This window comes from Vulpes lagopus, chromosome 21, assembly GCF_018345385.1.
Source record: "Vulpes lagopus strain Blue_001 chromosome 21, ASM1834538v1, whole genome shotgun sequence".
NCBI classification, from domain to species: Eukaryota; Metazoa; Chordata; class Mammalia; order Carnivora; family Canidae; genus Vulpes; species Vulpes lagopus.
The window spans coordinates 28,364,257-28,378,410 of NC_054844.1; the positions used below are offsets into that span (position 1 = coordinate 28,364,257).

Here is a 14,154-nt window from a genome sequence, read left to right on the forward strand (position 1 = left end):
GCACCGGGAGCCCGACGTGGAATTCGATCCCGGGTCTCCAGGATCGCGCCCTGGGCCAAAGGCAGGCGCTAAACCGCTGCGCCATCCAGGGATCCCCTTAATTTTTTATTTAATAAAGTATGCAATTCACAAAAAGCTTAAAATGAGAATGCAGGTTCTTTCTTGCTTTTAAAATAATTTATGCATGCCTTTGGTTTCAAGTTTCTGAATCATCTCAGGCTGCTATTTAGAGAACACTGAATAATTATGATAAAAATGATAACGAGAAAGGTAGTCCCCTCTTTAAATAGTTAAGAAAAACAGGCTTATACTGGGACAACAAATACAAAGTCCTAGTGATAGATCTTTGAAGTGGAATCCTTGGAACTGTCCCTATAGCAAAGGATCAAAGTTAGACTATAAAACGATACAAAGAGAACTGCAGTGACTGAGAAAGATCCAGAAAAAAACATATTAATACACTGACAAAGATTCTTTACTTTTTTTAAAAAAGATTTTATTTATTTATTCATGAGAGACATAAAGAGAGAGAGCAGAGACATGGGCAGAGGGAGGAGAAGGCTCCCTGCGGGGAGCCTGATGTGGGACTCATCCCCAGACCGGGGATCACACCCTGAGCTGAAGGCAGACGCTCAACTGTTGAGCCACCTAGGTGTCCCAAGATTCTTTGTTTGATCTAACTTTAGCTAGGCTCTTGAACTTTCTCCCAGGTCCATCTTTGCACTCCCTTATAAAATCCCGTTTAATGGCCTTGCTAAGTCCATCCCCCCTCCCCGCCCCAGTATATGATCATTCTCCATATCTGATCAGCTTCTACATCATTCATCACCTTCCACATGATGTCTGATCACTCAGGCCTACCTTCAGCAAGAATCCTGTTTGGGTGGTTTAGTCAAAATCCCCTCCCCTCCCCCTTACCTCTGATGTTTCCTCTTAGTAATTTTCTCTCTATTCTGCTACTTGTTTATAAATTCCTACTTATCCACATTATATTTGGAATAGAGTTCAATCTCAATCTCTTGCCCACTGCAATGGTCCCTACATGGCCTCCCTCGAATAAAGTCTGTGTTACCGTCTTCAACAAGTGTCATGAATATTTTTTTCTTTAACAACTTTGGGTTTTTTTTTTCTTCTTTAACCACTTTGAAGTAGAATATAAACACAGGACGATAAATTTTCATGATAAACAAAGGGGAAATATAGGTTAACAAACAAAATGTCCTTTAGAAATAGCCCTGTAGAAAAACATCAGTGAAAGACAGCAAAATTTGTTCAAGAATTAAAAAAACTAGGGTTCAAATAAATAGTAAAAATAGGAAACAGACTATAAGCACCAGCTAATGAACTTAAATAATAATTAAAGAGAAGGAATAGAATATAAGTGGCAGAACAGTTCCCTTGGCAGGCAAAAGTGGAAAAGGCTTTAGGTAAAGAAAAGGATAAATATTAACTTACATGATAAAACTAGCATCTTACTATACACTCTGTGGCACAAAATGTCCTATTTTATTTTCAAAACAGGGATGTAATCATCTGCTTAAGAAAATTACTGAGGGATCCCTGGGTGGCGCAGCGGTTTGGCGCCTGCCTTTGGCCCAGGGCGCGATCCTGGAGACCCGGGATCGAATCCCACGTCAGGCTCCCGGTGCATGGAGCCTGCTTCTCCCTCTGCCTGTGTCTCTGCCTCTCTCTCTCTCTCTCTCTCTGTGACTATCATAAATAAATAAAAATTAAAAAAAAATAAAAAAAAGAAAATTACTATGAAATCTATACACTCTTGGTCTTATTAAGGAATTGCTTTTTTCATTATTAAGTCTCAATTACTAAGCATATTTTTACCAAAGATGATCACATTTGCTAAAATACTAATGACTGCTTATTTGCTCTTGTTTCATAAGCAGCATATGAAATTCTAAGACTTGATCAACCATTTGCAGAGGCATGATTATACATCTCTTTATCCTGCAATGAGTTCTTAGGTTTTTTCCCTTTCAGACTACAATCTACCTGAAAATGTAATACTTGGGACTTAGTCTGGAATTAAGAGACCTTTGGATTGTATAGAAGATTAAAAGCAAGATTAAAAGCCTGGGTGGCTCAGCAGTTTAGTGCCGCCTTCAGCCCAGGGCCTGATCCTGGAGACCCAGGATCGAGTCCCACGTCAGGCTCCCTGCATGGGGCCTGCTTCTCCCTCTGCCTGTGTCTCTGCCTCTCTCCCTATCTCATTAATAAATAAATAAAATCTTTAAAAAAAAATAAAAGCAAGAAAACACAGCAGTAAAAATTGAAGTTGGACTCTTCCCTCCTTAAAACTCCCTACTTCCCTTTTCTGCTTTATTTTTCTTCACAAATCTTATCAGTGATAGGTTACTTGTTTTACATATTAAGTTTCTTTGTTTGTTTCCTCTTCCTTAAAAGCAGGGATTTTTGTTGTTATGTTCATTGCTCAACTCCCAGTGAACAGGGCACTGCCTCACATACAGTAGAGGTTCCATCAATACTTGCCAAAATGAACAAACGTACAATCTAATGTTATTAAAAGGAAATAAAACTCAATTTAAATTAATAGTCTATTAATATGAAAGTAATTCAAACAATTAGGATATTTTACAAACAAAAAATAAGTAAATGGATGATTAGTTTGTTCTGATGGAAAATTCTCATTCATTTCTGAAAAACAGAACATTTTATATCTAGTACAATAATCTGGGAAGTTTGAACCTCCTAATGTTCAACATCTTTTAGCACACGTTTAAGGTCACAGTTTAAAAAAGCAGGAATAGGGCATCCTTGGGTGGCTCAGCGGTTTAGGGCCTGCCTTCAGCCCAGGGTGTGTTCCTGGAGTCCCAGGATCGAGTCCTGCATCGGGCTCCCTGCATGGAGCCTGCTTCTTCCTCTGCCTGTGTACTCTGTCCCTCTCTGTGTCTCTCATGAATAAATAAATAAAATCTTAAAAAAAAAAGGCAAGTATCAAGAATTTTCAACACAGAAGTTAAATAGTTCATCTGAAAAACAAACATCACACTTTTAAACCATCTTTCGAGAATCTTCACATTACTTATTTAGTTTGGGCGATTTAGGTCAAAAGACATAATTCTACCTCTTTTTTATTCCCCTCACTGATTCTCTACTTAGCTTCTAAAAATTTAGGTGGCTCAATGCCATTTCCATCTTGTGTATCCAATCTTTACCTCAGTCTTCTCTCCCATTTCTTTGCCACAGCATGGCTTTTTCCATTCCTCCTCTAGCCACTTTGGTAAGATGATAGGTGTTGTAGAATGTTAAAAGAATACTTTCAGGTGAGGGACGCATGGGTGGCTCAGTGGTTCAGCGTCTGCCTTTGGCTCAGGGTGTGAACCCTGGATCGGGGATCGAATCCCACATTAGGCTCCCTGTGGGGAGCCTGCTTCTTTCTCTTCCTGCCTATGTGTCTGTCTGCCTCTCTGTGTCTCTCACGAATAAATAAATAAAATCTTTAAAAAAATTCTTTTTCAGGTGAGAAAGGGGCAAATGATTCCAACTTGTCTAAGGTTCCTAAGCTGGTTAGTGGTTAAGAGTAAATTCCAGAATTACTTATTTCTGATTCCAAGTTCTTTCTTTGAAACTTACAGTATTTCTCCTTTAATACCTTTGTGTCTTTACTTTTTCTTAAAGATATATATATATTTATTTATTTTTGCGAGAGTGAGTGAGTGCAGGAGAGAGCACACAGACGGAGAAGAGGAAGGAGAAGCAGACTCCCTGCTGATCAGGGAGCCCAACATGGGCTTTCATCCCAGGATCCTGGGATCATGACCTGAGCTGAAGGCAGATGCTTAACCAACTGAGCCACCCAGACACCCCTCTTTGTGTCCTTTCTTGGAAAACCCTCCTTTATTTCTATTTCTCACTTGCTAGTTTTTTTTTTTTTTTTAATGGTGAAAAAAAAATATCTATATTTAGATTTAGCCAGCTGGACTCAGTTTAGATGATCCCAATTTTGTTGGCAACATCCAAAGCATCAGAGTCAGGAGCCAGTAGAACATATGCCTTCTTCTCTCCTGATCAGGGTGTTGATCTTGGCCTGTCAATGTTGTAGAGCTTCTTCACAGCCTGTTTGATCTGGTGCTGTTGGCCTCGACATCCACAATGAACACAAGTGTATAGCTGGCTTCTGTTTTCTTCACGGCTGACTCTGTAGTCAGGGGGAACTTGATGATGCCATGGTGATCAAGCTTGTTGCTCCCGGAGGCACTCTTTAGAGGGTATTTGGGCTGCCTCTGGAGATGCAATGTCTTGGTCATAGTAATGTAAGTGACATACGGATCTTTTTGTAAATGTGGATGCCTTTCAGCATCACTTTCTTGGCCTTGAAAGCCTTAGCTTTGTTTTTGCTTTGGGAAGGGCAGGGCTTCCTTCTTCACCTTCGGCGCCATCTTTGCATAAAAATATTACTCACTTGTTAATTAAACACTATATTCACCTAAAGTTAAGAATTCCCCTAACCCAAATAATTCTTTCAATTCTAATCACATTTAGATATTTTCTAAATGGAATCATCTGCCATAAAAAATAACAGGGTTTATCTTTATTTTTTGGTAATTTTTGCACTTGATTCTTAAAAAAAGGTGGTGTTCTAGGTTGAACTATGCCTACCTCCCACTTCCCTCCATGACATGTTGAAGTCTTAAACTCAATACCTATGACCATGAGACCTTATTCGGTCTTTGGAAATGTCATCAAGTTAAGATGAGGTCATTAATATGGGGCCTAATCCAACAGGACTGGTGTCCTCATAAGAGGAGGAAACTTGGACTCAGACATAGAGGGACATGAAGACAGAGATAGAGACTAGAGTTAGCACTGTTAGAAGTCAAGAATGCCTGAGGCCAGCAGAAGTTGAAGAAGCAAAGAAGGCTTCTCCCTTAGAGTTCTTGGAGGGAGAACGGCCCTGCCAATACCTTGATTTTGAATTTCCAGTTTCCAGAACTGTGAAAGAATAAATTTCTGTTATTTTAAAAGCTACTAAATTTGTAGTACTTTGTTACAGCAGTCCCAGGAAACTAATACAACAATGAAAGTATACATTTTCTAATTCCATTAGACAGTATTAACATTATATTTAAAGTGAAACTATTCCCAAGTGCACATTACTTTAAAAAAGAAAAAAATCTCTAGTCTTTGGATTTTTCACATGATGGAATTAAAGTCAAATACTCACAGAATGCCAATCCATATTCCAAATGGATTGATTTGAAGAAAGTGATCCAGATCGATAAGATATTTAATGACTTCAGTGCCCCATTAGAGCTGCACAGCATTGCACCCTTCTTATCCCTTCAACTCACTGCTCAAATGGAGAACATGCTTACTTGTTATTAGTTGGTCCTGTTGCCAAGACATCAGACTGTAACTTTGGAAAAAACCCTTGCTCATATTTGCCTTGACCGATTTTCATATCAAGCAGATGTGGATGGATTGCAGTGTGATCCATTTTCATTAGTCGCTGCTCAATTGATTGGGCTAAAAATTAAATTTATAACAAATTAGAGACATTTCATTGGCTAAACCTAAAACAATGTTTCCTCCACTCATGCACCAACAAAGAACTCAATCTTTCTTACATTCTAAGATAGATTTTCATAAAAGCTCTTGAGAAATCAGTGTGATGTAAGTATAAAGAGGTTAATTTCAAGTGAATAGTAGATGACTAATTTTCATGGTATTTTCTGCCTCTGTCAAAAGTATGGCAGCACGGTTGAAAATCTACAGTACTGAAACAAGTTTCCCTTAAGTGGAATAATCAGTATTTTAATACTTCAATATTAAATATTTAAGAAAAATACTTTCTTAATGAAAATATGGTTCTAAGTACAACTTTTAAGAAAATGATGGCAAATAAAATATTGACTTTGAACTGAAAGACAGGGAAGGAAAAGCAAGCACAGCAGCCTTATATTACTTTATTTCTTTGTATTGTACTAAGATTCATTAAATATTTCTAGTTCTCCATTTGTGAAAATAAGAAACTATAAAGTTTATTACTTCACTTTTAGCAACACATTCTCGTTAGTAGGAGTCACTTAGGAGTGTTTATTAGATCAAGAGGGGCAATGCAGAGAACAATTAAATAAGCAGGCATTTAGAAAATGTCCAGAGGATAAGCAACTGACCTTCTGAAGAATAAAATAAGCCAATGTTAAAAGATAGGAATCATTCAATATTTCTATTTAAAACAACTTAAAGTAAGGAGGATATCTCAAAGACCCAAAAAATAGCAAACTATTTCTCTGGTAGAAAAATCAGTTCTTAAATGTTTTTATGAACTGAATTTTCAAGAGAAAAATGTATTTGTGAAGCAAGACTAGGTCTTTAATCCTTTGCCTACAGATTATTAAAAGGAAAGAACAAGCAGTAATTGTGGTGGTATGATAAACAGAACGCACTCTGGGAACTGCTAATCTTGAGATTTAAGAGAAGTAAAAGGTATTTTTATAAGTATTTCATGGAATAGTTTATTTTGCCCATTTCAATTATCAGCAGATTGAGTACTGCTGGTTATTCCTCATACATAGTTTTACAAACTTTCTTTTTGAGCAGAGAGGGGTCTGTCCATGACATATTCCACCCTTGTCAAAATAACATGTTTAATACCATCCTGTGTGACATAAATGCTTCACCTAAGCCAGTTGCTTGTGCTTGATGACAGCATTTAGGGATGCTCTGCAGAAGTCCCTATTAGCTTCAATGACTTAAAATTCACAATATTAGATACCTACTTCAAATTTCCCTCATTTTTCCTTTATAATTCATATGAGCTTATCTAAAACTTCATGAATTTCATTTTATTTTTAATATGTAACTTGTAACTTTTCTTAAAACACAGTCCATATGTTCTATGTTGGGCGAAAGAATGCCATGTTTTAACGTGAAATGGTATTTAATTTACAATGATGCCCTCTGGCTCTCCACAACCCTATCTATACTCTGAGCGCTTCCTAATATTTATAAAACACTTAATTAACAGATGGCTTAGGCAAAATAAAGCTTACATTCATGGCATGGAATCCTCTGAAGTCCCTGCCAATTTTATGTTCCATGAAATACTACAAAATTCCATCTCTGCCAATGAATGGTTCTGTTCTCATGAAAGGAAGAAAAAAAGTAGCTTCAGTTTTTCTGCTGGATTTAAAATGACAGAGAAATCCATCTGATATGGAGTTATTCTCCTTTAGTAGGAAGATATTTAAAAACAAGAAACATGATTCACAATGAGTTATTTTGGGGTTTATACTGAAGATTGCCATAGGGAGCATAATGCAATGTTACTTTTCTGTAATTATACCACCAGTGAATACTGAACTTTCAGAAATTATTAAATGCCTGCTTTAAGAGGTCATGGGTCTGTTAGATCTTCAAGGGTTTGTGCCAATACTCATTTTCTGTGATTGGTAAGAGAAAAGAAAAACTCTGTATTACTATCAACTTGTCTTTCTGCACAGAAATCATGAGGTTCTGGTGCCACAATATCAACAGCAGATAGCCTCTGCCTAAAGTGTTCACCTGCAAATTAAAATTCTTTTTAGTTAGAGGCAAAACAAAAATAAAAGCAAAATAACAAAGGATGAACCCTCCCCCAAATCAATAAAAAACAACAAAAAGCCCATCTCTATAGTTTTTGTTGGGGGGTGGGAGGAGGATAATTTTATCTGATGAAAGAAGTAACTGCACCATTTATAGGGGATAGACACAGAGCCAGCTGTCTCCTTTTACTTAAAAAAAAAAAAAAAGTCTTTGATAAATTAGGTTCCTGGGAGACTACTGCTTTTGCCTAATCTCATTTCCATACGTTAAACCTATAATGGTATATCTTCAAGAGTATTACATAATTTCTGTGATGACAGTGGGAATGTCAAACTTTTTGAGAAGCTGACAGAAAATATATTTTAATTGAAAAGATTTTCTGGAGGCACACAAATAAAGGAATCAGTGCTTAGCTCCATTAAAAAAATTCTGTCAGGAAGAGAGGAATGAAATTTTCTCAACAAGGCATTATATTATTCACATGGCTATTAAATCACTGAAAGTCATACAGTTCTCTGAACAGGCACAGACAATCTCATTCATTTCACTCCTTCAATTTCCAGAAACACAGAGGTAACTGCTACTTCCTGAAGGGGCTCCAAGGATCTACTCTACTAAGTGGGAATACACCAGAATGATGTTTCAGCTTATCAAAGAGACCTCTTAAGATTATATAAAGACATCATTTACATACTTCTTTCCTTAAATACGCTATAACTACAGCATCACTACTCCTGTGACTTTGATCTATTTAAATAAAGTAAGGAAGGCAAGCAAGGAGACAAAGCAAAGAAATTCTTTCTTGGGACGCCAGGGTGGCTCAGCGGTTGAGCGTCTGCCCTCGGCTCAGGGTGTGATCCTTGGAGTCCTGGGATAAAGCGCCACATTGGGCTCCCTGCATGGAGCCTGCTTCTCCCTCTGCCTGTGTGTCTCTGCCTCTCTCTCTCTCTGTGTCTTTCATGAATAAATAAATACAATCTTTAAAAAACAAAACAAAACTCTTTCTTGCCTCTTTTTGCACCAGAGGAAAGCTTGCTCTCAAATAGCTTCTATATGAGAAGGGGGAAAAAAATTTTAAAAAGGGGGGTGGCACTCAGGTAATAGTTATCAGTTTATTTGGCAAAGACAGTGCTAGGAACAATGTACAAACGTCTAAAATTGTGTGGATTGGTACACTTCATATGTTTCTTTACTAAATAAAAATCTAATATAATACTAATGCTTCAAGTGATAGAATTAGTCAAATCTGAGTTCAAATCATGCTCCACCAGCCTCTAGCTATGCAATCGTAAGCAAGTTACTTAATCTTTCAGCTTTCTCAACTGTAGAATAAGGATAGTAATAAAACAGAAGTAACTCTGTCCATACACACCCCCACTGTTAAGATCAAATGCAAAAATGCATGTAAAACATGTGGTATGATGTTTGGCTCAGTAAATACTGGCTATTAATAGGCTTATTTATTTAACGGACTTTATTATTGCCAGAGAAGACTACTCAAGACTTTTGATTCTCTAAGGAGAAAACTGGTGTCAAGGTTGGGAAAGCTCTAATTTGAATACAAGAATCCAGAGATTGGGACACCTGGATGGCTCAGTGGTTAAGCATCTGCCTTCTGCTCAGAGCATGATCCTGGGGTCCCAGGATTGAGTCCCACATCGGGCTCCCTGCATGGAGCCTCCTTCTCCCTCTGCCTATGTCTCTGCCTCTGTCTCTCATGATTAATTAAAAAAAAAAAAACCCACAAGAATCCAGAGATTTAATTTCAATAAATGAAACTATTACAATTATTGGCACCATTAAAAAATAAATATACTGTAATAGTTATATAAATTAGGCAGCATCTCAGATTTACTATTTTATTTATTATTTTTAAAAATATTTTATTTTTATTTTGAGAGAGGGAGAGAGGGAGAAAGAGCACAGAGATAGAGGGAGAAGCAGACTCCTGTTGAGCAGGGAGCCCATAGCAGGGCTTGATCCCAGGACCCCAAGATCATGACCTGAACTGAAGGCAGATGCTTAACTGACTGAGCCACCCAGGCATCCTATCAGATTTATAATTTTAAATTAATACTTATCTTTTCTTTAATGAAGACAAAAGAAGTGAGAAATAAAAAGGCAACATGAGTAGCATGAAAGAAACGTACATTTTTCAATTAAGGCAATGAAAGAGAGTAAGACAAAAACCATAGCAACCTTATGGTTATATTCCATTCAATTTATTACTGTTTTTCCTCTTCTTACGCTTTCTTTCTTTTCTTTCTGGAGGGGGTGAGGGGCAAAGGGAGTAGGAGAGAGAGAAAATCTAAAGCAGGCTCCATGCCCAGCACAGAACTGGATGAGGGACTTGATTCCACAAACCTGAGATCATAACCTGAGCTAAAATCAAGAGTTGCTTAACAGAGCAACCCAGGTGCCCCTGTTTCTCCTCTTCTAAGGAAGGGAAATGTTAAGTAGGAATGGAATGGACATTAACTCATGGAAACAGAAAGAAACAAACCTAGAAAGCACTTGATACAGTACAAAGAATTAACCATTAAGTCTAAAACTGAAAGCTAACTTTTGGTTTATTTTATTTTTTAAATATTGTATTTATTTATTCATGAGAGACACAGAGAGAAAGAGGAAGAGACACAGCCAGAGGGAGAAGCAGGCTCCACGCAGGGAGCCCGACACAGGACTCAATCCCGGGACCCCAGGATCATGCCCTGAGCTGAAGGTGACGCTAAACCATTGGGCCACCGGGGCTGCCCTAATTTTTGGTTTATAAGGCCAACAATGTGTAAAGAGAAATGATCATGGATTTTAAGTTAATTTTAAAAGGCATGACAAATGTACCTGCTTCTTTTAAAGTGCTGCATTTCTGATAGATAGATGTCCTCAAGGTGGGTGCCCTTACATTATACAGTCTTATTTTCTCAATCCGAGAGTCAAAGACCCGAAGCAAAGAATCTTTCTCTTCCCACTGAGACATAATTTTATTATCAATGAAGGTGGCAAACATCTGTGTTTCAATGAAGCGTGAAAGAAATGGCAGGTAAGGTTCAGGCTGGTCAGACAGAAAGGAAGCCTGTAATGAGAATAATTAGAAATTATTAGTGCAAAGAGACCATCTTAGTACTACATAATAAATCTGAAAATTTGTTGATGAGGTCACTTTTAAAAAATTGTATAACATGCAAATCTGATGCTTGAAATTAAAAAATCTCAAAAAAAATCACTTTTCCTTCTAAATTCATGGAATTTAGGTCACTTAGGCCTTTAGTACTGTTTCTACCTTTCAAAATTGATTTACATTCTGGTACTCATGATCATTAGGTAGAAAAGAGGGCATCACTAATCAAAGAGGGTGGATGAGTTGCTGCAATACCATCAATCATCCTCTTTACTTACCAATAATTTTTGAGCCCTTTTCCAGTGAGCTGTGATTTTTTTTTTCCTGCTTGCTATTCCTAGCCTATGCAGTATACCTCTGAGTCATAAGGCACTGACGTGATCAATGGATACGATTGAGATATACGTAATAACCTTAAAAAAACTTTGTGCTTTGTGGTGGTCCAAACTTTGGACTTTGTGCTTATGGGTGAAATCTTTCTGTCTGTCAAGTGGATGTTTTGCTAGGCCCCAATACTGTTTGAGACTGACGAAGGAGTGTTACTTTGAGATCATACTTCTTTCTGATTTGTGCTGATTTAAAAAAGTCTAGGCCTTAACAACTAAAAAATATATATGTATATATTTTATATACACACACATATATATATATTGCCTGAAAAACCACCCGAATCAACCAAGCCTTTGGAAAACATGCATAACCTGCTGCATGTTCCTGTTACCAGTCTGTATGGTGCATGGAATGGTTCTGTAAATTGTAATCAGTTCCTAATACAAAGTGTTTCTTTTTTTGTGGTTCTTCAGGTTCATGAGTTTGCAGGAATTATAGTCAGAGTTTGATACTAGCTGACATTTGGAGGCGATTTACTATTTCAGCTGCTGAATTGGTTTTGCTTTTCATTCTACTGAGTAAGTGCAGTGTGGCAGAAGCTAGAAGGTGAAAGTTCTGACATAAGATTAGTCTCCTTAATTGTCATTGGCTTCTTCCTAGAATATTTATATTTCATTCTAAAATTTAGGAAACCTTTAAAAAAGTTCCATATAGAAAACCACTTACTCAAAAAAAAGAAAGAAAGAAAGAAAGAAAGAAAGAAAGAGAAAATCACTTACTCAATTTAAGTGCCTCCATAGTTTAGATGCATTTACATAAATCCAGTTAGCTAGTAAAAGATTCACAGTAGTCTCTAAAAATCAATTCACCTCTTTAAAAGATATTTTATACATAAATATCAATTTTACTTTTTCTACAGCAAACAGCTTTTCTTCTCCCTCCTAACGAGCCAAATATTTGGCTTTTGGTATTCAGACCCTCATGGACTACATTTAAGTCAGCAAAGACTTGGCTTGGAGGACTAGCATGTGATAGTCCTGTACATTTTCCTAGTGAAAAATGAAATGATTACAGGCCTTCTGGAAGCTACATGAAACTTTCATTTCTCTAGTGGTTATATAAAAAGAATTCCATTTATAGTCTGAAGCTACATAAAGATTAAGAAGGAAGAAAGTACCAGTGCTCCATTTAGATAAGAATTTGAATTGCCCCAAGGATAAATCATGAGTGTACACAGATTACTTCCAAGTCAGATAGGAAAAAATGGTTAAGCTTAATAAGAAAGGAACCTAAAAGCAGGAATACATTTGGAGAAGTGAAGGCTTAATTTATTAAAGAAGTTTTCTCAAACAAAAAATGCATCAAAACTTACTGCTCAATGTAGTTTATAAGCTCCAACTGAAAAAAAAATGTCTGAAAATAATTTTTTATACTACCCACCACCTTAACAAAAAATGTTTATTAATATTTACTTGTCAGAGACTCCATGATTGTAGATTAGCCTCTTAGAATACATTAGCCCCTCTGAGAGGTCTTTCATGACACAAAGCTACCATTTAGCAAAAAGCCATAATGCATTCTATTAGCAGTATGATGCCTTGGCAATCAGAGGCAGAGGACTGCACTACACTCTAATGACCTGAAAGAGTTAATGCACACCCCCATAAGTGCTTTTGTCTGGAAAATGAAAACAAAAGCAAACACAAAAAGTGGTGGATGCGTCCAGAAAATCTGCCAGAAGAATACTTTCTAGGAAACCTGAGAAAGAAGCTTCGATTTCAGCAGGACAATTGAAAGTCAGTGTCATTTTCTGTCTTCCTTTCCTACAAACTTTGGAATGGAACTTTAGACTTACAGTCATAAAACCTAATTTATTCACTTTCTCTCTTTTGATCCTAAGATGAGGTAAAACTTTGTCTTCTGAAACTAAACTGTTATTTTTACATGGACAAGTTGAGATGTCATTATAGGATGAAGGCCAAATAGAAGAATAAGTTCTTAATGGGAAAGGAGAGAGGAAAAATCTGTGGTGAAAAAAGTTAACAAGATTAGTAAAACAGCCTACTAAGAGCCATAGAAAGGGAAACTGTTGGGGTTTTTTGTTTTGTTTTGTTTTTTTACTTTGTCAAAGTTCTGCATCTGTTCTCGGTTGGTCAGCCAGGATTCCATGTCCTGGGCAGTCTGAATCACAAATGCTTCATAATCTGCGAACATCTGTGTAAAGCGGTTAGCAAAGACCTCGCGGAGCTGCACGTTGAGCTGGTAGTCCCTTAGTTCTGCCTCTTCACACTGCAGTTTTAAATCCTTTTCTTTTTCACTCAATGTGGCAGAAAGGTCCATTTTTTCCACGGTCACACCGGTCCGCTTGGCCAGAGCTTGGAGGCGGGCTATGGTTTCGTTGCCCTTCAGCAACTCATACATGCTGATGTTGTTAGTGGAGACGTTGCCATTCTTCTTGTCATTAACCAAGTCCTTCAGGACCAGGTTCTTCAGTTTGGTGGCACTCTCACTGCCATGTAGGCTGCCCTCAGGAGGGATCCCAAATTGAAGAAGCACTTCAGAGAGTTCCTGGATAAAATCCACCTTATTGGGGAATTGTGGAAATTCTTCAGGCAATTCAATAAAATGGTTGTCAATGTCCACAAAACACAAATTAGCCTGCAAAAAAAAAGTAATATAAAGGGTTTGATAACAAAATTTTTATATTCTAAAATATTCTCACCAACTATTATAAATAAAACCATAGATTACAAATTGCCTTTTTAAAAACTGAGATATAACTGATATATAACATTTTGTTTTATGTGTGCGATTCGATATATATTATAAATGATTACCACAGTAAGTCTGGTTAAAATCCATCACCACACATAATTATAATTATTTTCTTGTGATGTGAACTTTGAAGACCTTACACTGCCTTTTATGTTAACCTTCTGAAGGTTAAGTATTTTTATTCTTTAAAATTTTTTTCCCATAATTATTTTATACCGTTTTTAATATAAATGGATATTTTCTCTGGGTCTTAGCAATTTATTATAATCTGGACATGATTCTGTAATATATGACATCTCTTAGGCATTCCAAAATGAGTAAAGGTGGACAGAGTTGTACCTTACAAATAGAAAGCACTGGGTAAAATG

The 14,154-nt window shown here is 37.0% G+C and overlaps 1 protein-coding gene across 7 annotated transcripts in view; it reads right to left on the minus strand.

Annotated features, from left to right (window-relative positions):
• DENND5B (DENN domain containing 5B) overlaps positions 1-14,154 on the minus strand; it is a 193,867-nt gene that overhangs the window by 55,455 nt on the left and 124,258 nt on the right. For 4 of the 7 annotated variants that reach the window (XM_041735703.1, XM_041735705.1, XM_041735702.1 and 1 more), the window contains 4 exons: positions 13,133-13,669; positions 10,405-10,636; positions 7,459-7,542; positions 5,352-5,502 (listed from right to left, as the gene is read on the minus strand). In XM_041735703.1, coding sequence (XP_041591637.1) covers positions 5,352-5,502; positions 7,459-7,542; positions 10,405-10,636; positions 13,133-13,669 — 1,004 coding nt within the window. The remainder of the gene's footprint in view (positions 1-5,351; positions 5,503-7,458; positions 7,543-10,404; positions 10,637-13,132; positions 13,670-14,154) is intronic. The other 3 variants (XM_041735707.1, XM_041735706.1, XM_041735704.1) reach the window with 1 other exon arrangement.